The sequence below is a fragment of the Rhinatrema bivittatum genome, chromosome 1 (genome assembly GCF_901001135.1).
Source record: "Rhinatrema bivittatum chromosome 1, aRhiBiv1.1, whole genome shotgun sequence".
Lineage (NCBI taxonomy): Eukaryota > Metazoa > Chordata > Amphibia > Gymnophiona > Rhinatrematidae > Rhinatrema > Rhinatrema bivittatum.
The window spans coordinates 40,003,952-40,028,078 of record NC_042615.1 but is presented as its reverse complement, the minus strand read 5'-3'; the positions used below and the strand labels follow the sequence as shown (position 1 = coordinate 40,028,078).

At 44.7% G+C, this 24,127-nt stretch overlaps 1 protein-coding gene across 4 annotated transcripts in view; it reads right to left on the bottom strand.

Moving 5' to 3' along the window:
* Positions 1-774: 774 nt before the first annotated feature.
* The window catches only part of ZNF330 (zinc finger protein 330), a 65,733-nt gene continuing 42,380 nt past the window's right edge, over positions 775-24,127 (bottom strand). For all 4 annotated transcript variants that reach the window (XM_029597626.1, XM_029597583.1, XM_029597712.1 and 1 more), the window contains 5 exons: positions 14,745-14,871; positions 14,053-14,157; positions 11,776-11,822; positions 11,293-11,410; positions 775-1,869 (listed from right to left, as the gene is read on the bottom strand). In XM_029597626.1, the coding sequence (XP_029453486.1) occupies positions 1,586-1,869; positions 11,293-11,410; positions 11,776-11,822; positions 14,053-14,157; positions 14,745-14,871 (681 nt within the window). In that variant the 3' untranslated portion in view covers positions 775-1,585. The remainder of the gene's footprint in view (positions 1,870-11,292; positions 11,411-11,775; positions 11,823-14,052; positions 14,158-14,744; positions 14,872-24,127) is intronic.

Below are 24,127 nucleotides of genomic sequence, written 5' to 3'. Positions count from 1 at the left end.
GCAAACACCAACCCTAGAAAGCCACGTGGCTGGTTCTCCACATGCCACACATACAGATGGCCGTGGCATTGTGAGGGGGGAAAAAACGGCCCGAAAAACGCAGCGAAATTCATCAAAAACGCAGCGATTCTGATGGAGAGGGGGTCCTGGATTGCAGCAAACCAAAAGAGAAAATTAAAAAAAAAAAAAAAAAATTTTAATAACACAAAGCTCAGGAACAGCACCAGTAATCTCTTCCCCTGCTCCTTACCTGTCTGGAGCCCCACAGGGTTACCAACCCCAGCTCCAATAACCTGCTACCAGAGAGGATGACCCCGCAGGATATAACAACCCCCCTGAGATGATAGGGAACTCTGCAGAAAAACCTTTTTCTGTCTTTTTTTTTTTTTTTTTAAACTTGCTTGATTCACAACTTATACCTAGTTCACTCTTAGTTACTTTCAAGGGATAGCCTAAACCCCAGAAATAGGGCAAGACTGCAGGGTTTGCACGACCTCCATCTGCCGGAGACCGAGAAATACTGAAGGGATGCAGGAGGTACACTAGCTTAACTATGGGTGCCTTTCAAGTTTTTCTCCGTCTCCACCTGCTGGAAGGGAGACATAATTCATGGTCTGGACTGATCTGGGTACATACAGGGAACCCGTTTTTTTTGCCTGATAAACTCTGTGTACCTCTGTCATAAGTAGCTGTGAAGAAGCACCAAAATTATGCATCTGGAGTCTTGCCACACAAGGTGAATGGGGATTAATAAAATATACTCTAGACAATATGTACCGCTTGTACTCCAATGATAAAAGTATTTTTATTATGATCAGGCTGGAGGATAATGGTCTTCGGCAACCTTCTTCCCCCAACATTTACAGTCAAATCAATGTTTACAGAAATGAAACTTTCAAAAACACAGACAGGCATCTCTACCATCTTTTAACATCTGATTACTCTTAAAGTACAGTAATATTGTTCTAAATTCAAGCAGCAACTTAGTCTCTGACAAACTGGTACAAAGATCTTTCCCAAATTACATGGCACAGGAATCAAACCACTACAGCTGGACATAAAAGTAGCCATTTTACCGGCCTGTAGTTCAGGCTGCGGCATGGGGGATCCATTAGGATCAGTGTGGCTTGGGCACACTGCGAAGTTGATATGATCAGACATAGGGAGGGAAGGAAGGAAGGAAGCTGTGATGGTGAGGGCAACCAAGTGGCACTGAAAGGGTGCCCCTCCAATCTTTAGGCTGTCAGGGGTACCCTGAGCCACTCAAGCATGCCATCTTTTGGAGGTGGGGAGATGAGCTAGCAAAGACCACAGAGGGGGTAAAAACCAGAGGTAGACACAAAAATTAATTTTACGTTGATTAACAGGGAATTCATGTACGGGTACACATATTCCATGCTCCAAACCACATCCTTAAATAAGCCCAATCTCTCAATTTCTACAAAAAGCACCACACTTGTTTCTGCCATAAACGATTTTGATACTTCATTGCGTTGTCAGAGCTACCCAAATGTCAGGTGGCAATTCAGTTAAGCAGCATGTACATTAATCTCTTCCAGATGCTACACTGCAGCATAGCAAAGGCTCAATCTTGACACTCCTCATAATGGGCATAGCCACTGGCATAGGTCCTTCCTAAATTCAACTGGCTAAATGGTTCGGAGGTCTCCGTATCTGAGTCTTTCCCGCCATCTCCGTCCCCTTCCTCATCATCTTCTTCCTCGTCCTCCTCCTCTATGTCATAGTCATCATCGTCGTCATTCCTGCCGGATGCTAGTTTCTTCCAGTAGGCGTCATAACCAGAAGCGCCATCACCATCTCCGTCACCATCTTCACATCCACTCTGCCTGCCAAACTTCAGAGTGCGTGCTGCGGACAGAAATGAAAAGAAACTTAGACAATTTCCTACAGGAACAACCACATAACAGTACCTTGCCTTCCTCGTACAGTGCAAGTTCAAAAGGACAGATGATCTTGGCCCCCATCATGCTTTCTTCTAGTAGGGTGGCACATTGCCCCCTCCTCCACATCCACCCAAAGCAGTGAAGGCCATGAACAAATTACCTGTGCTATTTGTCACCACACATCAATTGTTATTAATCAGCAAACAGATGTTGAGACAATAAAGCAGCTGAAAATATCAAGCTTTTTTTTTTTTTTTTTTTTTTAAATCCTACAGATGGTTCTGCAGAAGGGAGTTAATTAAAACAGAAGATGCAACTCACTGATTATTTTTAAGAAATATAATTTGAAGCAGAGGTTCTATTTAGTTGAAAAAGCCAGTCCATAATAAGCGCTGCCATAATCTATCATAAAACTAAGCAACAGACAAGCACTTATTTGAAGTTTAAAAAGGAAGTTTTAAAGCACTGCTATATACAAATACAGTATAGCTTAAAACAGCGACACTTTAGAAATGCACATTTATTTTAAGGTTCCACTACACCCTATCCCACACCCACCCACCCTATTTCCTGCCTTTCTTGGATAGATTTCAGAAGAGTGAAGGCCTGATATCTTGCAGATTTGCTCAATTAGATAAACTATAGATTAAATCGCACCTATGCATCCACTTTTGTGTCTTAAGCCATGTTTTCTTAAGTCCTAGCCTTATAAAGGTCATATTCAGCACTATTTGGCTGGCTATGTTCAGACTTAGCTGGACAAATGGCAAGAACTGAAAATCCTCACTGGTTATTTGTCTCCAAGTTATCTGGCTGAGTAATCAGCCAGATAAAATTAAGCCAGATAACTTGGTGGGGTTCCGGGAATGTTTCAGGAGGAGTTAATTTAGCCAGATAAGTTATTCAGCTAACTCCAATATTCCGACTCAGCCGTTTAACTGATTGGGCCATAGAGCAGTTAGCTGGATAAGTTTATAGGAAAATTGGTTCTTACCTGCTAATTTTCATTCCTAGAATACAAAGGGTCAGTCCAGACTCCGGGGTTTTGCTTCCCTTCCAGCAGATGGAGACAGAGAAAGTTTCACTGACACTAGCATATGTCCTGGTGTGCCACCCGAAGTCCCTTGACCTGTACCCAAGTCAAGATTCATCCTATAACAATGTTAACGAAATAGACAACAACCTCCCATAATGAACAGGACAACTGGAAAAAAGAAATTTCTTTGCAACTCCAAACCAGGAGAACAAACCTGAAATCCTGAGCAGTTTTGCAGCCTATATACAATAAGAATAAGACAGAAAAATGAGCAGACTCTCCTCCTCACGCAGGGTGGGACTCTGGATTGATCCTTGGTATTCCAAGAATGAAAATTAGCAGGTAAGAACCAATTTTCCTTTCCTGCTCATACCTGGATCAGTCTAGACTCCTGGGATATACTCAAGCTTCCCTAATTAGGGTGGGATTGTGAGAGTCCCGCTCAAAGAACACTCCCACCAATACTCCTGGCCTCTGGGGCCTGGACATCCAAACAATAATGTCTGACGAAAGCATGCAATGATGTCCAAGTAGATGGCCAACAAATTTCTTGTGGCAAAACCTGCTGGCATTCAGCCCAAGAAGCCGCCTGTGACTGAACTGAGTGAGCCCTCAATCCCATTAGGATAGGATGCACCTTACAGATATAAGCCAAGCTTATTGCCTCCTTCAATCACCTCACTATCATGGACTTTGAAGCCTTCTGCCCTTTCTTAGGACCATTCCATAGCATAGAGAGATAGTCAGACACCCTGAAGCTATTGGTGGCCTTGAGGTAACACAACAAAGCCCGCTTCACATCCAAACAAAACCTTGCAGGTCTCTAGAATGCGGCATCGACACGTCCAAACCTGGGAGCTGGGAGTTCTACTGTCTGATTCAGATGGAACACCAACACAACCTTTGGGAGAAAAAAAAAAGAGGGCACCGTCTGCAAGGAGATCCCAGAATCTGAGATCTTCATAAAAGGATCTCTACACGACAACGCTTGTTGTTCTGAAATTCTTCTGGCCGAACAAATTACTACCAGAAAAAACACCTTCAAAGTGAGATCCCTCACAGTTACCCTTCTTAAAGGCTCAAAAGGTGCTACACACAACCCTCTGTTCAGCTTGGAAAAGAGACTGAGGGGGGATATGATAGAGGTATTTAAGATCATGAGAGGTCTTGAACGAGTAGATGTGACTCTTATTTTCACTTTCGAATAATAGAAGGACTAGGGGGCATTCCATGAAGTTAGCAAGTAGCACATTTAAGACTAATCTGAGAAAATTCTTTCACTCAACGCATAATAAAGCTCAGGAATTTGTTGCCAGAGGATGTGGTTAGTGCAGTTAGTGTAGCTGGGTTCAAAAAAGGTTTGGATAAGTTCTTGGAGGAGAAGTCCATTAACGGCTATTAATCAAGTTTACTTGGGGAATAGCAACTGCTATTAATTGCATCGGTAGCATGGGATCTTCTTGGTGTTTGGGTAATTGCCAGGTTCTTGTGGCCTGGTTTGGCCTCTGTTGGAAACAGGATGCTGGGCTTGATGGACCCTTGGTCTGACCCAGCATGGCAATTTCTTATGTTCTTATACTTTCCACACTGGAGGACGTAGATGTTTTGCTCCTCGAAGGAAGTGAACCACATCCGGGTGAGCATCCAAAGACATTCCATGTACCTTGCTACAAAGACAGCCCAAGGCCACAATCTGAATCTTAAGAGAGTTAAGGCCAAGCCTTTCACCAATCCTTTCTGCAAAAAGGCTAAGATGTGAGCTATCGAGGCCTAAGTAGGTCTTACTTTCTGACCCATACACCAGGACTCGAAGACTTTCCAGATCCTCACATATGACAAGGAAGTGGAAGTCTTTCTAGACTGCAACAAAGTGGAAATGACATCCTCTGAATATCCTCCCTCTCTCAAACGCTTCCTCTCAAAAGCTAAGCTGTGAAACAAAAGCGATCTGCCCAATATGAAAATATTGGACCCTGACTAAGAAGCTTCAGCAAATGGGCAAGCCACAGCAGGCTGTCTACTGCTATGCTGACTAGGTCCGTGAACCACAGGCGCTGCGGCCACTCCAGTGCTACCCAGGATCACTTCTCTGGGATGACCTTCTATTCACCAAATCACTTTTACCACCAGAGGCCATGGAGAGAACACGTTAAGAATGATCCCTCGGGGCCAAGGTAGGACCAGGGCATTGACCACTTCAGCTTCGTGCTCTCTTCTGCGACAAAGAAATAGGGCGCCTTGGTGTTCCTCTAAGACACCATCAAGTCCAGGCAGAGTACCCCACCTGTGACACAGAAGAGCCATTGCCTCCTCTGACAGCTCCCGTTCCCTGAGATCCAGCTTCTGGCAACTGAGAAAATCTGCCCGAACATGGTCCACTCCAGCTATGTGAGACACCGCTAGCAATGCTAGATGCCATTCTGCCCAGAGAAACAAGTCCTGAACCTCCTGGGCCACCACCCAACTCTTGGTTCTCCCTTAAATCGGTGGATATAAACCACTGTGGTTGCGTTATTCGACAAGATGTGCACTGAGCAGACGCTTAGAGGCAGAAAAGCAAGTAACGTGAACTGCACCACCCTAGTCTCCAAATGATTGATAGACCAGGACATCTCTTCCATGGACCACTGACCCTGGGCAGACTGATTCTGGTACACTGCCCCCCCAGCTGGAAAGACTGTCATCTGTGGTAACCAACACCCAGTCTGGGACCTCACAAGTCCACTCTGTGACTTAGATGATCCTGACCAAGCTACCATGAAAGACTGGATCTGACAGGCTCCTCAAGCGATAGCGGAAGATGAAACTGTTCCAACAAAGGATCCAAACGAGAAAGGAGAGAGCTCTGTAGAGGCCTCATGTGCGCAAAGGATCAAGGGATTAGCTCCAACAGCCCAACACTTGAAGGTAATCCTAGACCCTGGACACCGCCCTATCCAACAGACTGCGTACCTGCTTCTGCAGCTTGAAAATGCAACCCTCTGAAAGAGAAAGCTTTCCATACCTGGTATCGAAACGCACTCCCAAGAACTCCAGAACCTGAGACGGAGAGAGATGACTTTTTGCCAGGTTCACCACCCAACCTAGAAACCTCAACTGCTGTAAGACTTGACCTACCACTTGAGTAGAGAGGGCTTCTGACTTTGCCCGAATAGGCCAATTGTCCAGATATGGATGAACCAAAATGCCCTTCTTCCTGAGCACTGCTGCCACAACCACTATCACCTTGGTAAACGTACATGGCGCCACTGCCAGACCGAAAGGCAAAGCACAAAACTGAAAATGTCTCCTGAGTATCGTGAACTGCAGAAACCGTTGGCCAGCTGTGTAGACTGCTATGTGCAGGTATGCCTCTGTCAAGTCTAACGAAGCCAGAAACTCTCCTTGGCGCACTGCTGCAATGATTGAGTGCAGAGTTTTCATGTGAAAACAAGGAACCCTGAGAGAGACATTCATCTTCTTTAAATCCAAAATTGGACGGAAGGACCCTTCCTTCTTTAGTACCTCAAAATATATGGAATACCTTCCCACATAGGAACAGGAACTATGGCCCCCAGCTTTTGTAACTGCTCCACGTGTCTTGGACCACCTTTCTCTTGCTGAATGGACCACTTGTGGGGCCTGAAGGTTTGACTCATTCTGTCTGCTATCATGTTCTTCGTTCCAGCCAGATTAATAGCCCAGAGCACCACCCTATGGGACAGAGCCTAGGATCAGATCTGGACCGCTTCCTGACACAGGAGGTATGACCCTGTGCCTCCCTGCTAATTGACATACCACATTGCCACTTGGCGGTCTGTCTGAATCAGGACAACTTTGTTGGACAGCTGATCTCTGAAAGCCGATAGAGCGTACCTGAACGCCCAGAGCTCCAGGAAGCTGATTTGACATTGTGCTTCCTGGGTGGACCACAGACCTTGAGTGCGGAGCCCATTTACATGAGCACCCCACCCCAGGGTGGACGCATCCATGGTAATGACAATTTGGGTAGGGGGAGTTTTGAAAGATACTCCCTGCTCCAAATTTGAGAGAACCCACCACCAGGACAGAGAGTCCTGGAGAGGCGGAGGCAAGCCTGGAGGTCCTGGGTGGCCTGGTGCCATTGTGACCTCAAGATACATTGAGCTCTGCGCATGTGTAAACGTTCCAAGGGAATTACATGAACGGTGGCGGCCATGTAGCCCAACAGCCTCAACATGTACCAAGCTGATACCTGCTGGCTCCATTGAAACACCACCGCTATGGACCCCAAGGTGATTGCCCTGAAGTGTGGCAGATAGGCTTTTGCCTGAGCTGTGTCTAGCAGGGCTCCTATGAAGTCCAATTGAGGTGATGGGTTGAGATGGTACTTCAGGAAATTGATGACTAATCTTAGTGACTCCAACACCCCAACAAGAGAAAGGACTGATCTGCACCCACCTGAGAGGTGCTCTTTACCAGCTGATCATCCAGATAGGGGAAAACATGCACGCCTCAGTCTGCGGAGGTACACCCCCACCACGGCCAGGTATTTTGTGAAGACTTGTGGGGCTGATGCTAGCCTGAACGGCAACACTCTGTACTGGAAGTTCTCTTTTCCCACCACAAATCTGAGATTCTTCTGTGACTTGAAAAGATCTCCATGTGGGTGTACGAGTCCTTTAAATCGAGGGAGCATATCCAGTCCCCTTTTTGCCAGAGGGGAATCAGGGTGCCCAGGGAAACCATCTTGAACTTTTCTTTTTTTAGAAACTTGTTCAAGGCCCTCAGGTCTAGGAAGGGTCGGATCCCCCCTGTTTTCTTTGGAATCAGGAAGCACCGGGAGTAGAATCCCTGCCCCCTTTTTGCCTTGGTGGAACAGGCTCGACTGTTCTGGAAGTTAAGAGAGCGGAGAGCTCCCTTAACAGTGCCTCCTGATGCTCTAGCAGCCCACAAAATGGGCATGGAGGAGAATTTGGCAGGCCTCCCAATAGATTTAATTGATACCTTTGATAGACAATGGACAGAACCCACTGGGCTGAGGTAATACTGGGCCACCGTTTCACGAAGAACCATAGCCTGTTCCCGACCGGGTGGCTGACTTATGCTCCTTCCAATCCAGTCAGAACCCTGTCCCGGGATTTGGCTGGGGCGCCAGGTGGAGCTTAGGAGCTCGCTGCTGCCTGAGACGGCCACGGGAGCTCATCCTTTGTAAATGGGTGCGAGGGTCCGGAGGATAGTACTTCCTCAGGCGGTAGAAATCCCTCCACTAACCCTGTCTCGCAGACCTCCTGACTGAGAAGGGCACCATGCATCGAAGGCGACCAGTGCAGGTGCTTCCTTGGCTTTCCTCGGTGATTATATTATTTTTGTATGTCCTAGCTCTGTCCTGCACCTGTTGCAAATCTTAAGTTCTTATGATGATTATTGCTGTTTTATTGTACATATGATACTTTCTGCATTTTTGGAAAACGAGTACTCAAAAGAATACATTGATATTTATTTTATTACGTGACTGGATCTGATATTTCTGTTAAGCTTTCTTTGTTACTTTTTACATGATATGTACTTATAAACTGTAATAAATATAAAATACAGATTAAGGAGATATTTTTAATGCTGGTAAGTACATGAAATAATAGAATTCAAATATTTTAAAGCATCAGTTATGAGGAAACTACTTAGAAATCCTATGTCAGGTACACTCTACGGCATTATTTATCAATAAGAGTACAACTAGTAAGACCTAGAACTGTATGTCAATTGCCAACCCATGTTAATCTTGCTTCCCCCGCCCCCCCCAAAAAAAAGTTTCATTTCTGGCTACGCTACTGTTTAAAACCAGGAGGGGGGATGGGGAAGGTCCCTGGGAAGACTGTCCCCTTACTCAAGACCCCATCAAGTGGTGAAGAACTATGCCCCTGGGGTCCCGTCCCGTCCCCCCCCCGGCGATCTGGAGGACCTCTGAGGCTTAGAACCTTTAGAGGAAGACCCCTCCCCACCCCCAGCGCACAAGAAATGCAGAGGGGAGGGAATTGAGAAAGGCTGACCAGACACTGCTGGCCCGGAAGACCTCCATTGGGCCAAAAGCTGAACGCCTGCAAGAGAAAGGCGCTGAAATCGCAGGGGAAGGGATTTATTATGTGGCGGCTGCCGCCAGGCCACAGACACACACAAATACAGTGCAAAGTTCCCGCCGGCGCGAAAGAACAGTCAGCCACCCTGGGAAATGCGCGCGCCATCCCTTGCGGCCAAAAACAAACAGGCTCCCCAGAAGATTCCTCCCCCCCTCCGGGGACTCTCTGGCACTGCGGCCGAAGTCGGTTCCCCCCCTGCACACCCCGGTACCTCCGGAGCCAACCTCTGTCAGTCCTGCCGCACCGGCCGCTTGTCTGGCTGCTGAGCACGCTCCCCATGCTCTGCTACAAACTATCCCCTGCTCTTTGACTTTTTTTTTTTTTTTTTTTAAACAAAAACAAATGTTACAGCCAAAAGCACAAGGGTAGAAAGAAAAGGCCCCAAAGAGGGGGTACTTCCCTGACTCAGCCAAGCGGACAGGAGGGGGGGGACTTCGGACCCCACTGAGTGAACAAGTGCACTGGTTAGCAGTGGACCCGGGATCTCAGGCTGCAACCGCCAAGGGTATCCAATCTCCCCCGTTCGCCCGGCTCGACCCAAGAAATGGTCCTCAACAGGAACCTGGTATCTCGGGGAGTGGTAATCCTCCGATCACTCAGGACTACAGGGTTACACCTCTACCATCTGCTGGAGGCACAGAACTACTGAGGGACTGCAGGTGGCACTCTCAGATAAGCAGCTGTGCCCAAAGCTTAGTCCTCTGCCGCCACCTGCTGGTAGGGATGAATAAACCCACTTGTCTGGACTGATCTGGGTATGTTCAGGAAAAAGCAGATATGGACTTAAAGTAATTATGGAAATCACTTAACACTGAAGAGCTGAAAGAATTCTTTTTTCAAAAGGGGCGTCACTTGGAAAATCATCAGAGAGAGAATTGCCTGATGAGGAGGATTCTGGGAGAAAATGGTGCATATAGTAAAGACCCGTTAAATGAAAATATTGGGGAAGGCCTCCTAATCGCTTGAAGAGATTTTCACAACGCTTACAGAAGTAGAGGCTGTAGTTACCTCCAAGCCACTGACCTTTACTTATGATGTTGGGGAGCTACAGCCACTTACCCCAGGGTATTTCCTCACTGGACAAAGACATACACAGTTCTACCAGAGCAAAACGTCCCTTCAGCAGAGTCTCAAAACAATTCTCAATAGGCTGAGTTAACCAAAAGATGGAAATACCTTCCGAGATGAGTGGCTGGGACTGTGGGCACGCTGGTGAAAGGAATACTTGCTTGATTTTGAAGTCCACCCACTACTAGAGAAAAGGGATAAGCAACGCGCACTCCCAAGGAGGGAGATTTATACTCATCAGCGAAGACCCATGTGGAAAATGGGAAAAACCAAAGAGCTGTTTTATGGACCTGAGCTTGTTCTTTAAGGTTCCCGTCAAGGCCCGGGATAAAAGGGCCCGTTCAATTAATATGATTTCTGGAGATTGCCAATTAGGAAGTAGCCACTGATGGAGTTCATCAGGGGCAGCATGTTGAGTCTGTAAAATGTATATTGCCCAATTGATTACTATACCTGTAAAACTTATCAGAAACCGCATGGGAAGCTGAGCAAAGAAGTAAGAAACCAGGAAGTGGCCTGGGTTGATGTAAGCAGATGAAGGCTTTTGCCTCCCTCTGTTCACTGTGTTCAAGCTGAGCTCTGGAGCGAAGTAAAAGTTGTAAGTTTAACAGATCTGATTTGACCTTGTGATTTCTGAACTATAAAAAAAGTTTCTTTTTTTCCCCACAAGAAAGTAAACAAATTCTGAACACCACTGCTAAAAGTTAGCTGAATCCTGTTTTGTTTTTTTTATTTTGCAGACGTTGTTATTCCAGTCTTAAGCTTGATCAAGGAAAGGGACTGCGGGTTGTACTAAGGCCCGCAATACTTTTCTAGACTGATCAAAAGCATGCTAAGTTGTGGTTACCAAAATCCCTTAAATACGGACCCTCAGCAAATGTTCTGCTCCATGGCCGACTTCTGGATTCTCAACTTGCAGATCCCTATTAAAATTGCCTGGGACCCGCAGATCCCTATTAAAATTGCCTGGGACCCGCAGATCCCTATTAAAATTGCCTGGGACCCGCAGATCCCTAAGCAGATGACAGCAAAAAGGCCCTGCAGCACATTAAGTAGAGGAGTGCAGAGTCGCACAGGCGCTTTCTTCACAGCCATCACAAACTTCCCAGGTGAACCCACTTAAGATGAGAGAGTTAGAACGGAGAAGCAGAGAGAAGGCACCCGGCCAGCCTCCCACGCTCCATCTTACTTGACATGCTCAGATCTTTTGTCTCCTGGGTCTCGTGTCCGCACTTGGGGCAGGGAGGCTCCTTTCCTTTCTCCTGTTTGAAAACTTTGCTTCGAGTGTGATCTTCACAGAAACAAGCCTGCAAGACGAGGGGGGGAGGAAAAAAAAAAAAAAAAGAGAGAGAGACTCCTTCAAACTGCGGTGACGACAGCAAGAAAAAGAATCGAGGGCTTTACCCAACACGTCTACAAGAGCTCATCGAAGACCAGATGAGGTTCGCAAATTATAATGAAGCGATGACAAAAGGGGCCTCCGTGAAGCCTCTCATCGGTGCAGGCAGACCGGGAGGGGGGGGGGGGGGGTAATCGAGCTCCTCTTAGGTGGAACTGTGCTGTAGATATGGGCATCTCTCAATGGACAGCCCTGGCAAGCCACTCCAACCGTTTTGTCACGGTAAGTACGGGCCGATCTTATCGATCAGAGCGAGATTTCTTAGCATTTTACCTTACACCGCAGGCAGGAGTGCTGTCCCATTCGGTTACAGGAAACACCTGCATGAGAAAATCAAAAATTAAATTAACACACACACACGCCATTCTTTATCTTTAATATCCCATAAAATGCCCCATTAGTGTCAAGAATAACTCAAAACCACATTCAAATACTGCCCCATACAATGTATTTTCTCCATAGCTTCATTTTTTAAAATAGTTCCTGCACTCAATTTAAGGGATTCATTTACTAAGCCGCGATGAGCGATTGATGCACGATCATCATGCAATTAAAAACTGTTTCTAGCCTATCGTAGTGATATCGTGCGATATTTTGAACAAAAATCTATCCTACGTTTGCATGTGCAAAACTTACAAATGCATGCAAAGCAGCTAATGCATAGGTAATCCTATGTAAATAAAATAAATATGGCTAGCCGAAGCCGCACTGTTTTCCAAACAGCTAGCTACAAATCAGGAGCATCAATACATTCATGTATGCTCCGGGGCTGTATTTAAAGGGCCGTGCTGCCCAAAAAAAAAAAATCCCCTCCCAATGTGCACAAATCCCTCCCCAGGAGTCCGAGTAAACAGCACCTGTAGAGAAAGCACAAAATTTCAAACAAAAACTTTGCATCAAATGGACACAGCCCATTCCCCCCCCTTTCCAAACCCCTTGTGATATTTTCCTGGGGAGAGGCCAAATAATGCAAGAACAGCCCCCCCCCCCAATAAAATATCACAGCAAAATAAATGACCCTCTAAATAAGCACCATCCTCAAAATCCAGGAAACATTGTTTTAGATTCTCTCTAAAGGAAAAAAAGTCACCTTTTAATGTAAAACAACTCAAAAACCTAGCTCGCTGTTAGTACTATGGGAAAAGGTCCTCTCTGTACTACTGGGAAGTGCACAGTCTTTGTGGAATTCTTTAGCACAAGTATTAACACTGGTCAGTACAATCTGCCTTAATCACCTTAATGAGGTAGCAAATGATGGCAGATAAAGAGCAAAATGGGCCATCTAGTCTGCCCAGCAAATTTTTAGGTGAGTTATAACTGCTGCTCCATGCAGTTTATTTTTTTATTTTTTTTCTATTTATTTATTGATTTTGTGTACTGTCGTTCGGTGGACCATCACAACGGTTAAACAAGACACATACAGTTTCTAAAACATATGAATACAATACTTAGTTAAAAAGGCAGAAAAAATAATAAAATCAGGGTTAAATATAAACATTAAAAGAAAAATAAATACTAAAAGCAAATCATAAAAAAGATAAAATGTCATGTGGGGGATGTAGGTGGGGTAAGTAAGTAGGGCTGATTTAATTGTTAAGGATCTTGGTACGCCTTCATAAATAGCCAGGTCTTTATATCCTTTCTGAATGTCTTAAGACTCGTTTGTAACCGTAGTTCAACAGGGAGCGAGTTCCATAACTCTGGGCTTGCTAGAGAGATTGCGCGTACCCCCAGCTCTTCCAGTAAGGGAAGTATCTACCGCTCTGTGCAAAGAACTAGTGACTGAAAATAGTGCCTTGAAATGCCCGAAAGGGGGGGGGGGGGTGAATAAAGAGAAGAGAAGTAAAATGAAGCAATGCTGATTGACAGTTCAGAAGAGGCTATGCTTTTTGGAGAATTTAGTTTTAAAATAGCATATTACAGAGTGTTTTCCCACTGAAACAGGCAGAGGATTTACTTTACATTACATGCAATTAATTTAGAAGCTAGAAAATGATTGCTTTTAATATTTAATACAACATTTCCTTCCATTTGCAGTGATGGCTTAAGGGATACATAAATAAAACGCAGTCAGAGTAATCACTTGAAAACGTGTGTGTTGTTAGGGATGGAAAGGTCCATCTTAAGAGATATGGGCCACAGAATTTCATGCACCAAGCATCAGCGCTCACAGCGAGACGAAGAATTAGGGAGCTCTGGCGACAGCACAGACATATCGACATGTACTCTAATACAAAAGGCAGAAAACGTTCAGCAAATTACACAGCTACTGCAAGCCTGTAATACAAACGGTTCAGCCAAGCAGCAACTGTTTCTTGAAGGCAAGGATTCGTCTCTCATATTAGCAACCCCCACAAATCAAACCCAAGAGCTCAGAAACTTGCATCACCATTTGTGCTCAGCACTAACCCGATTCCTCTATTGTTTTGAATTTATATTTTGTAGGTTTACGCAGTGTTGCACAGGCACCCAGCCTAGAGCATAAACACTCGAAGAACTCACAGAGCACCCCCCCAAAAAAAGTCAAAGGCCTGGCAGCAAGCTACTTACATTTAAAGGTCTCTGCCTCTAAGACCTGGCAGCTAGCTTGATGTTCAAACTGGTCATCTTCACAGAGGAAGTTATGACAAAAAGAGCAGCAGAATATTCTTCCACCTGGATGAATTCCAAAAAGAAAGAAAAAAAAAAAAAGTGACGCACAGACGTGGACAAGACAGTCTCAAGGGGTTACACATTAAAGCAATGTCACAGTGCTGCTTCTGCAGAGGCTTAACATTGCCATTCTAGCTTTGCCACAAGCAAAGGATGCCACTTTTAACTGGCAGTAATCTGGTACTGCACAACTCTATCCAATTGCTTTTCAGTGTCATGATGCTGATATGGATTTCCAAAGCAAAACATTTAGGAACAACCACCGAAGGAACATGAGCACAAAAACGCTTTCACATAAAGATGTAAGGGTTGTCAAGGAAATGATCAACAATGATCAACAAAACGTCCTACAGAAAATCATTCTGCAACGTTGCGGGCTTTATTCCTGCCAGAGGAATGAAATCAGAAGCAGCCACAGCGCAGTCAAGCACAGATCTCTTCACCACAGAAAATATGCACTCTTTCCATGATCAGGTACCTTGCAAGTGCTTAAAAGTGCTCCAGAGCTCTCCTTTTCTTCAAAGGGAAATGGTTAGTGGGCAGAGGTATGGGCAAGGCATGCTCCAATACAGTGTTCAGTCTCTGCTCACCATGATCCCAGACACCTCTCTCGCACTCCACGCAGTCTGCATCGGCAAGAGGACAGGTACAGGCGTGGGAACTCAGGCACTTCTTCCCGTGGCACACCCAGGCTTCGCAGAAATCACAGATGGCCCCCTGCAATTACAACAAGAAGGGTAATACCTGGTGCTACCTATTGCAATGGCACTGTGAAGAGCTGCGGGCATGGTATTGTATGTAAGCAACTATTACTGACGCAGCCACGAGACCAGAAAACAGTATCTCCTAGTAAGAGAAATGTAACTCTCATCTTACGTTTATTTCCCATGCATGAAATTCGTGGAATATATATGTGGACACAGTAGGATGAGGTAGATCGAATACATAAATTCCCCTTGACACAGGAAAAACAAGTGCAACTTTTAAACTGAGAAATATGAGCTTGTGTTGTTGGCTCAACCAAATCAGAAACATTTCATATGGGCAAGACAGTTTTGACCTGAAAGGAAGCACTCTAAAAAAAATAAAGATATCTATTGGCCAAGCCAAGAGGATGGCCAACCATCTTACATTTGAAGGGACAGCTCTTTATCTTAGTTATTTACTTTAAAAAGGGGGTGTTCTGTACACTAATCTGCAACAAAACAGTTCACTAGAGCTTTAAAAAAGCATCTCTTTTACTCATCACATATGCCCCAAACCGTTCCTCAATCAGCCCTTTGGAAGTGGATTGCTTTAGGAGCAAGCCCCCTTCTGGGTCTTCAGGGAAGTAAATTTGACAGGGCGTGAGGATGCTACATATCACAGAAGACTTATATGCAGCAAGTTTAAATCAAAGGTCTACTACTGCTGTTGACAAGGCAAGTAAAAGTCAAACAGATCTCGGGATGTGGGGGTGGGTTACTGGATTAGTAGCTGAATCCATGACTTTCTCAGAAGAACTAACTGCCTGCAGCAAATTAGCAGAAGGAATTGTTGGCAAAGAATTTTAATTAATAGCTGAAGACAGGTGCAGGAAAGGAGAGGAGAGCGGCACAGATGAACCTTCTCCTTTGGTAGACCATTGTCACCGTTACGCCTCGGCTCCATGCTTAGCAAGAGAACAAGATTTGCATTGGGAGATGAAGGATCTGCCTCTTCTCTGGGCCATCTTTAGGCCTCGGCGATGGAGGAATCAATGTCTTCTTCAGCTCTTCTAGCAGTCACTGCGACTGCACAACCCTTGGGTATAGACAATGTTTTTGGCACCGGTTCAGTGGATAGCCCTTGGTAACATCCTAGAGCAGACACTACAATGGGACACGATGATCCTTGCCCACCAATTCAAGCTTGAAACATCATAATATGAAGCAGATTTTCTTTGTCGTCAACTAAGGGCATCTGCTGCCCAGTCTGGGCACTTCTTGAAGCTGCTGGCCTTCTCTTGTCATTGTTAGAAAAACTGACAACCAAAATCAAATACATCAGAAATGTATCCAACATCACTAGTGACAAAATCATTGAGAAGATATTCTGAAAAGCATATGGTCTAAGGAGAGAAAAACAAAAAGGGGGGTTCTCAGCCGGGAAACTCTGTCAGAGATTGCTGTAAAACAAATGGGGCCTCCTGACTGGAACGTCAAACAAACAAACTTTGAAAGTGAGGAAAAACCTAAGGTACAAGGGGGGGGGGGGGGGAAAGGTTAGGTGAGCCACACCACTAAGGCATAATGTTTTGTCCAAAAAGAAAGAAAATCCCTCTGGAAAGACCAAACACAGCAGCCAGCCACAGAGGGCAGCGACAAAACAAATGTGTTGCTCTCGAAAGAAAATAAACTGAGGCACAATGAGAATGCAGGTTTGGCTAGATTTGGGGATTTTTTCTGGAAAGCTCGGGAAACATGTTCCATGTTGGTTCTGTCGGATGATGGCACCCATTGGTGTGAGACTCAGGGATTCACCATGTCATCAGAAAAATATAGCACGAGAAAGCTCCTTTCTCTTTACAGCAAAACTAATATTTATTCTATTCCCGAAGACTGAATTTGGAGATTTTTTTTTACTGGTGTCTGACTGCCCTAGGAGCAATACAATACAACCTTTGAGGGCAGGATGCAAACAATGTAATCCACAATAACTTCCTCCAAAAAAATATATAGTCCCCTGTGCAGGTTCCCCTACACTGTTTCTATCCCTGGGTAACCGCCAGCAAGTTCAGTCTGAAAACATTGACAGAACCCCCCCAAGTCACATTAGAAGATGCCATCATCTTACCACAAGGGTTAAAATTCTAGTGCATCTTGCAAATGAATGAATGACAAGTTCCCCTGCTAGAAAACACTGGCCCAGCTGAAGCCATTTATATCTGATCCAATGTCCATTAGTCCTCTTTGTACCTCAGGTCAACTAATGCAAGAAGTTCTAACTTTATATTTACTTATTATTAAAGTGTAAATCATATACACAAATGAAATAAACCAGGAAAATCATGAACACTACATGAAATTTCAAAAAGAAAACTCTATGAAGAATTATCCAATGTAAGTTGCAATCTAGTCCTCGTTAAAAAGAAGGGGAGGAGAAAAAAAAAAGAAAGAAAATAATTAACTTTAAATGTTGGGTTGTTCCACAGAAACATTTTGGTAATGTCTTTCCATTTCCATTGTGTTATTCAATTATCTGTATGCAAGTAATTTGTGATCCATACTAGACCATCTTTATGAAAATTACAGAATAGAAAAGACTATACAAATACCCTTCAAAAAAGTTTATCATCCAGCGGCCAGTCTAGTGGCAGTGCTGCATTTCCCCCATCCAGAGGGCCTAATTTGAATGCAGGGCCAGGACTTGGCTTCCTGGATCAGCTGGGGCTGGGGATGCTGCAAAGGCAGAGCTCACAGACAACTGGGAGAGGTCATCTCAGCCATCACTCAATGTCGACATCTAGTGGCCAGAGTGGAGGCCAGAGCAGTAGGCTGAGAACCAGAGATGCCAGGATTTAAATCTTGGTGCTGCTCCTTCAGGCCTTGAACAAAACCCTCAGGGAGCTGGGTTATATACAGAACCTGAACGTAACACACCTTGAGCTCAGGTTTGGAAAGGAGATTAATTAAATCTAAATATCCATCACCCATATTGTTTATCTTGTCTTTAGATCCTCTGCTCCGTAAATTAGCGGAAACACCGCTGGTCCGTGGACTGCTACATCATAACAACTCCTTTAAGGTGGCTGCCTTTGCAGACGACATGCTGGTTTTCCTTAGTGATCCCGCAGTGTCTCTACCGCATGTGTTACAAATTCAATCTGCATTTGGGAGGTTTGTGGGCTTAAAAGTAAATGTAGATAAGTCGGAGGCATTAGATGTTCTGGGTACATTGCAGAGAAAGTGGGCAGGGGTGTTCCCGTTGAGATGGGTCACACATTCCCTCAAATATTTAGGGGTATATATACCGGCGGATCTTAACCAACTCTATAAGCTAAACGTTCTCCCACTAAAAACGAAATTACTCAAGAATCTCTCCGCCTGGCAAGGCTTGCCAGAAAATATTGCTTCTTAAAATGATGGAAATATCAAAATGGCTGTATTTGTTTCATATGATGCCTATATGGTTAAAGAAAAGGGATGTCTTCGACATTCAAAGGGGTATTACCTCATATTTATGGAATGGTAAACGGGCTCGTATCCCGCTGCGGGTACTCATGGCCCCTAAACAAGATGGTGGTCTTAACTGTCCAAATTTAGAAAGCTACAATCAAGCTAGCCTCCTTTGTCATGTTAAAGACTGGGTCTGTGATATCTCTTCCTATTCTCCTTTGGATCTTTACAAAAATTGGTTCTCTCCTCATGCTCCTGGAGCAGTTTTGCAGCTTCAGGATGCCCAACTTCCAACTTACATTGCACAAAGCGTGGTGGTGCGCCCTATCAGACTGGCATGGAAAACTCTTTGTCGCAAGATGCAGATATCCCCAAGGCCGCACGCAAATTTGCCTATTCGAGGCTGTATACTGTTTCCGCCGGGTATGACATACTTACTCTTTCAACGGTGGCATCACTTGGGACTAAAGTTCATGAACCAGCTATTCGATGAGGGTATACAGCCTCCACAGCTTTACAGTTTCTTGGCATTACAAGCCCGTTTTTCCCTACCAAGTGCAGACTTCTTTGGATATTTACAAATCAGGCATTTTTTGCTTCAACAACAAGGTCTTCACCCGGATTTTCTCCATCATCACAATGCTGTATGGATCTTCTTAACGGGTGACGAAGGCAAACGAAGTTCATGCTCTCAATTTTATGCTGCCCTCCAATGCTTAAACCCGTGGCCCGTCTTGGATTTAGTGGCTGCTAAATGGAATCAAATGTTTTCATTGAGTGTGGCCCGTCCTCTTTTCAAGAGATGCTTCCTGAGAATACCCAGTTCTGTTGAAAATGTTTTGCTACGAGATAAGGCCTACAAATTTTTTCATCTCGCCTTTTATTCCCAAAAGCAGGCTTTCTACATGGGCGTAGCACAGAATAGCAATTGTGATCGATGTGGTCAGCAAAACCCAGACTTTAGCCATTGCTTCTGGGCATGCTCCAGCCTGCAACTATTCTGGGGATACTTACAACATCTGATCCATAAATTATGGGGCTGTGTATTACAATTGGACTCGACCATCTGGTTATTGGGTGACATCCCTGAACAAGTTATGACCCTCACAGCCAATCAATTGTTGTTTTTTGACAAACTATGTCTAATTGCCAGAGACTCTATCTTGGCCCAATGGACAAACCCCACCCCGTCGTTCTCTCTAGTCTGGCGAGGGAAGTTTCACAAATTACTACACTGAGAACTGCTGTCTGCAAAGCAACACTCAACTGTGCGGTATGATAAGGTCTGGAAAATCTGGGAACCATATGTACAATTGCTCCCAGATACCGAGAAGAATTTGCTTACTGCACGATGATATTTCCATTTCTTCCACTGTGCTTCTGAACTATCTCTGCCTCTCGGGGCTATACAATCGCGGTCTGCGGACTGGAAGGGGCGGGTTCATGGGGTTTTTCCTGCTGGACATGATAGGATATAAAATGATCTGATATGTTATGTTGCTTCCTGTGTCTGTTCATTGCCCCTGTCTCACACGATATTGAGATCTAGGTCTTTTAGATGGCCTCCTCCCAAAGTGTATCTTGCAAAATTATGTTGGTGCATGTTTGTAATTCCCACGGTGTTTCTATGTTATGTATGTTGTTTATACCAGATGCTACTGCTGCTTTTGGGAGGGTGGGGAAGGGGGAGGGGATTGTTTGGGAATAAAATTTAAAACCCAGTTACTAGTCACCAATAACAATATCCCAGGCTCAGAATTCTGCACAGGCTATATACCCCTATATTGATGCTTTCTCGCCTGGACTTGTGGTAGATGAGTCTGATTTTTCTACTGTTACTTAATCCATGTCCTGTTCCATTTTCCTTTGTATTTTTCCTCTGTTGCGATTTTGGATAGACCTTTCGATGTGTTATTTGTACATTGTATTTCTGGTTTAGATATCGTGCACTGTTATTATGGGACTGTGACTGAATAAAAATCATTATACAAAAAAAAAAAAAATCTAAATATCCAAATCTGAAATACAGATTCTAGGTCTGTGGTCCCTGGCCAAGCACAGTCTCTCAGGCAGATTCTGTAAAGTGCTCTCAGCTGAGCATACTGTTTTACCTGCTACCCCTTATACAGCAAAGGGTTTACAGTGTCGAAAACGTGCATTCAACCTCCTCCCAAAACTAACAGTGCTCATCATATGCAAATGCATGTTCATGAAGCTATTAGTTATGCACCTGGGATACTGAAAAAGAAAAAAAAAATGTACGGCCAAACCACACATTTTATGCTCAGAAATTAACACCTGTCAAAATAAGTGTACAGAAAAGCAGAAAATACTGCTGTTCCATTCACCCTCAGACTTAACAGCCTAGCAATATTAAGTCGGAGGAACCAAAAATGGTTAAAAAAAAATAATAATAAATTAAAAATAAAAAAATAAATGTGCTGGCCAGTCAGGTTAGGAAAACGGATGCTCAGTTTTACCAGTGTCCATTTTCCTAACCCATAGCCATCAGTGGGTTTGGAAAACAGATGCTCGTAAAATTGAACCCGCTGACAGCCACCTCTCCTAGGTCAAGGAGGCACTAGGGGCGTGTACTTGTCCCTAGCACCTCCTTTTAGTGCGATGACTCATTTAAATACAGGATCGCGCACCCAGGAGAGGTGACTGGGCACTCAAACACTGAGCGCCCGTTTTCCCGCGGAGCTTACCTTATCGGCCTGTCTGTATTGGCTGGGCTTAGTAAGTAAGGGGGAGGGATATAAAAATAAGAGAAAATCCTGGGTATTTACACATGAAATTCATGTTGTCACTGTCCAGCAGGGGGCAGTTCCAACTGAACTGGAAGCCCAGAGGAGGAGAAGAAGACTACCTGGAAATGTTACAGTGAATCCCCTAAAAGAGAATACGGTGCTTTCAGTCTCAGCATTCGTGGCTCTTTTCAGGAAAACAAATATAAAAAAAAAAAAAAATTTTCAAACATACAACTGTCCCAATTCTCAGTTTTTTTTTTTTGGTTTTTTTTTGCCTCCAAAATTCACAGTGGTTGCTGTGGCCAAACGACCTGCCTGGATGACCTAGAGCTAGAGGCACCCCTCCTCTGAGGAACAACATCTAAGCCACTGCTTGGCTGGCATCCACTTTCTTTGGGCTTGAGCGGGCCTTCTCCATGGCACACACCCAGGTCTGGCCAAGCTTTTTAGGACAGGAGATCGGAACCTGGATCCCCTGCTTCAGGGTCATCCTCAGTGTGCTAAGTTTTTAGTTCTGAGAAATTTGTCTACATGAATATTTAGTACTGTCCTACACTAAACTGAAAAGTTTTTTTTTTTTAATCCAGCTACATTCCAGGCAAGCAAATGATGCATCGCCTCATGCCCCATTCTATGAATCAGTTTAGTGTTTATTGGCAGAGTGCAATTTCTTTTGGCAAAACAATATACAATCAGTCTAAATGAGACCTGGCAGCTTGCTGGGATGCGACTATGCCGAGTCTCTACACTAGAACAATGAAAAATGGCAGATGGACCCATGAGAGCCCATAAACCAGGGGTGGAGAGACTCCAGTGCTTGAGGGCTACACTCCAATTGAGTTTTCGGGGTATCCGGAATGAATATGCAGGAGATCAAATTTGGATACAATCAAGGTAGCATGCATGCAAATTCAATAGGGACAGCTTGAAAACCCATCATGTGCACAGCCATCAAGGACTAGAGGCGTCCCACCCCAAAAACAATGGCACCCGCTGGACGCAGCAGAGGATTTCAGCCATTTCTACATAGTAATGCAGCTGAAATTTCTGACCTAGTTGTTCATGCTTAGATATAAAGCTGCCTGCATGCTGAAATATACATTTTGCACACCCAGTGATATAATTCACTAACAGGCCGATACAGTACAGGGTTTGACGCGCTAGCTTTACCTCTTACTCAGTAAGGGGTAATAGCGCGTCAAAAATGCGCGTCCAACCCCCCCCCCCCCCCCCCCGAACCTAATAGCGCCCGCAACATGCAAATGCATGTTGATGGCCCTATTAGGTATTCCCACACAATTTAGTAAGTAAAATGTGCAGCCAAGCCGCACATTTTACTTTCAGAAATTAGCGCACCAGGAAAGTGCACAGAAAAGCAGTAAAAACTGCTTTTCTGTGCACCCTCCGACTTAATATCATGGCGATATTAAGTCAGAGGTCCCGAAAGTTTAAAAAAGTAAAAAAAAAATTTTTTTTAAATAGACCTGCGGCTCGCGGGTCGGAAGACGGACACTCAATTTTGCCGGCGTCCGGTTTCCGAACCCATGGTTGTCAGCGGGCTTGAGAACAGACGCTGGCAAAATTGAGCGTCAGCTGTCAAACCCCCTGACAGCCGCCGCTCCTGTCCAAAAAGAGGCGCTAGGGACGCGCTAGTGTCCCTAGCGCCTCTTTTTACCGCCGGGCCTAATTTAAATAAAATTTTTTACTGTATCGCGCACACAGGAGCGTGTCCTGTGCACGGCTGGGAGAGCGGGTGCTCGCCCGCTCTCCCGTGTTTTTTACTGTATCGGCCCGTAAGACAGGTACAACAGTTTCTAAATATCCTTCACACAAGAGCAAGTGTACTTTTTCCCCTATCTAACCGGTTTTATCTATAGTACGCCCAATTTGGATTTTCCTTTGTGTTCAACTGCTGATCACATAAAGACCATGTTTAAACATTCAGAACGCCTGTCACTCTCTGACTATCCCAGCCCCCCTGCTATATAGGGTGGAGCTCCTTCTCAGGGGCATTTTTCTCATCTCCCTCCGTTGAATTCTACCAAACCTAGAAGATCCCCACTTGGCTTGCACCCCAGCATCCTTACCGTCCCCTGCTAACCACAACACTTTGTAATCATCTAAATTACGATGCATGCTGGTGTGGCTGTAGCTCAAGCATCCAGCCTCTTAGGGCCTCAAACCCAGTTACATGAGGGCTTGTGTTTCCACTCAGGCTTTGAATATTTTCTATCACTTTAATCCTATGCTGCTAGGGTCACGCTTCTGCTTCTTCACTCCCCCCCCCCCCTTTTTTTTTTTTTTAAACACAAAAAAGGATCTTCTGTGTTTATTCCATGCCTTCTTACAGTCAGTTTTTGCCCGCACCACACGCTACGAAAGAGCATGCCACACTGCAACCTCTTTCCATGAAAACTATTTCTTGACCTTGATCCTCAGTCTGTCACCTTGAATCCTCGTATCATGTTACTGAATAATAATATCTGCAGTCTTGAATCAGTAGTGGTCTAAACTTCAAAAGGATTTTTGCCACTCTTAATCCTGAGATGACATGACTTTTCTTAAAAAAAAAAAAAAAAAAAAATGTTCCCACTGAGAAATGATTACTACTTGTGCATTATAAACCTTTTAGGCATTTGTAGGTCTATCATATCTTCCTTATCCTCTTCTAGGGAACACAGGTCTCCATCTAATAAGGCTTTTTTTGTTTTAGACCACACAATTTTCATAGCCCTTCTCTGGATCACTTCCAGCCTATCCATATCCTTTCGCTGGTACAGCCTCCAGCACTGAACACAATACACCAAGTGAGGTCTCGCCCATAACCTGTACGATTATACAATTACCTCCTTTTTTTCTATTTATACTCGCCAGCATCCCTCGGCTGTGGCCACTGCCTTGTCTCACTACCTTGAAATCACTGGTTATTATCAGCTCCTGTTCTCCTGCTCGGTAGGCATCAGTATCTCACCCTCCATCATGTACTGCTCCCTCGGATTTCAGCACCCCAAATGCATAACATTATATTTTTTACTACTGCAACTTAGCTGGCAAGCACACCTCAAACCAGCTACTCCCTAGGCAGAA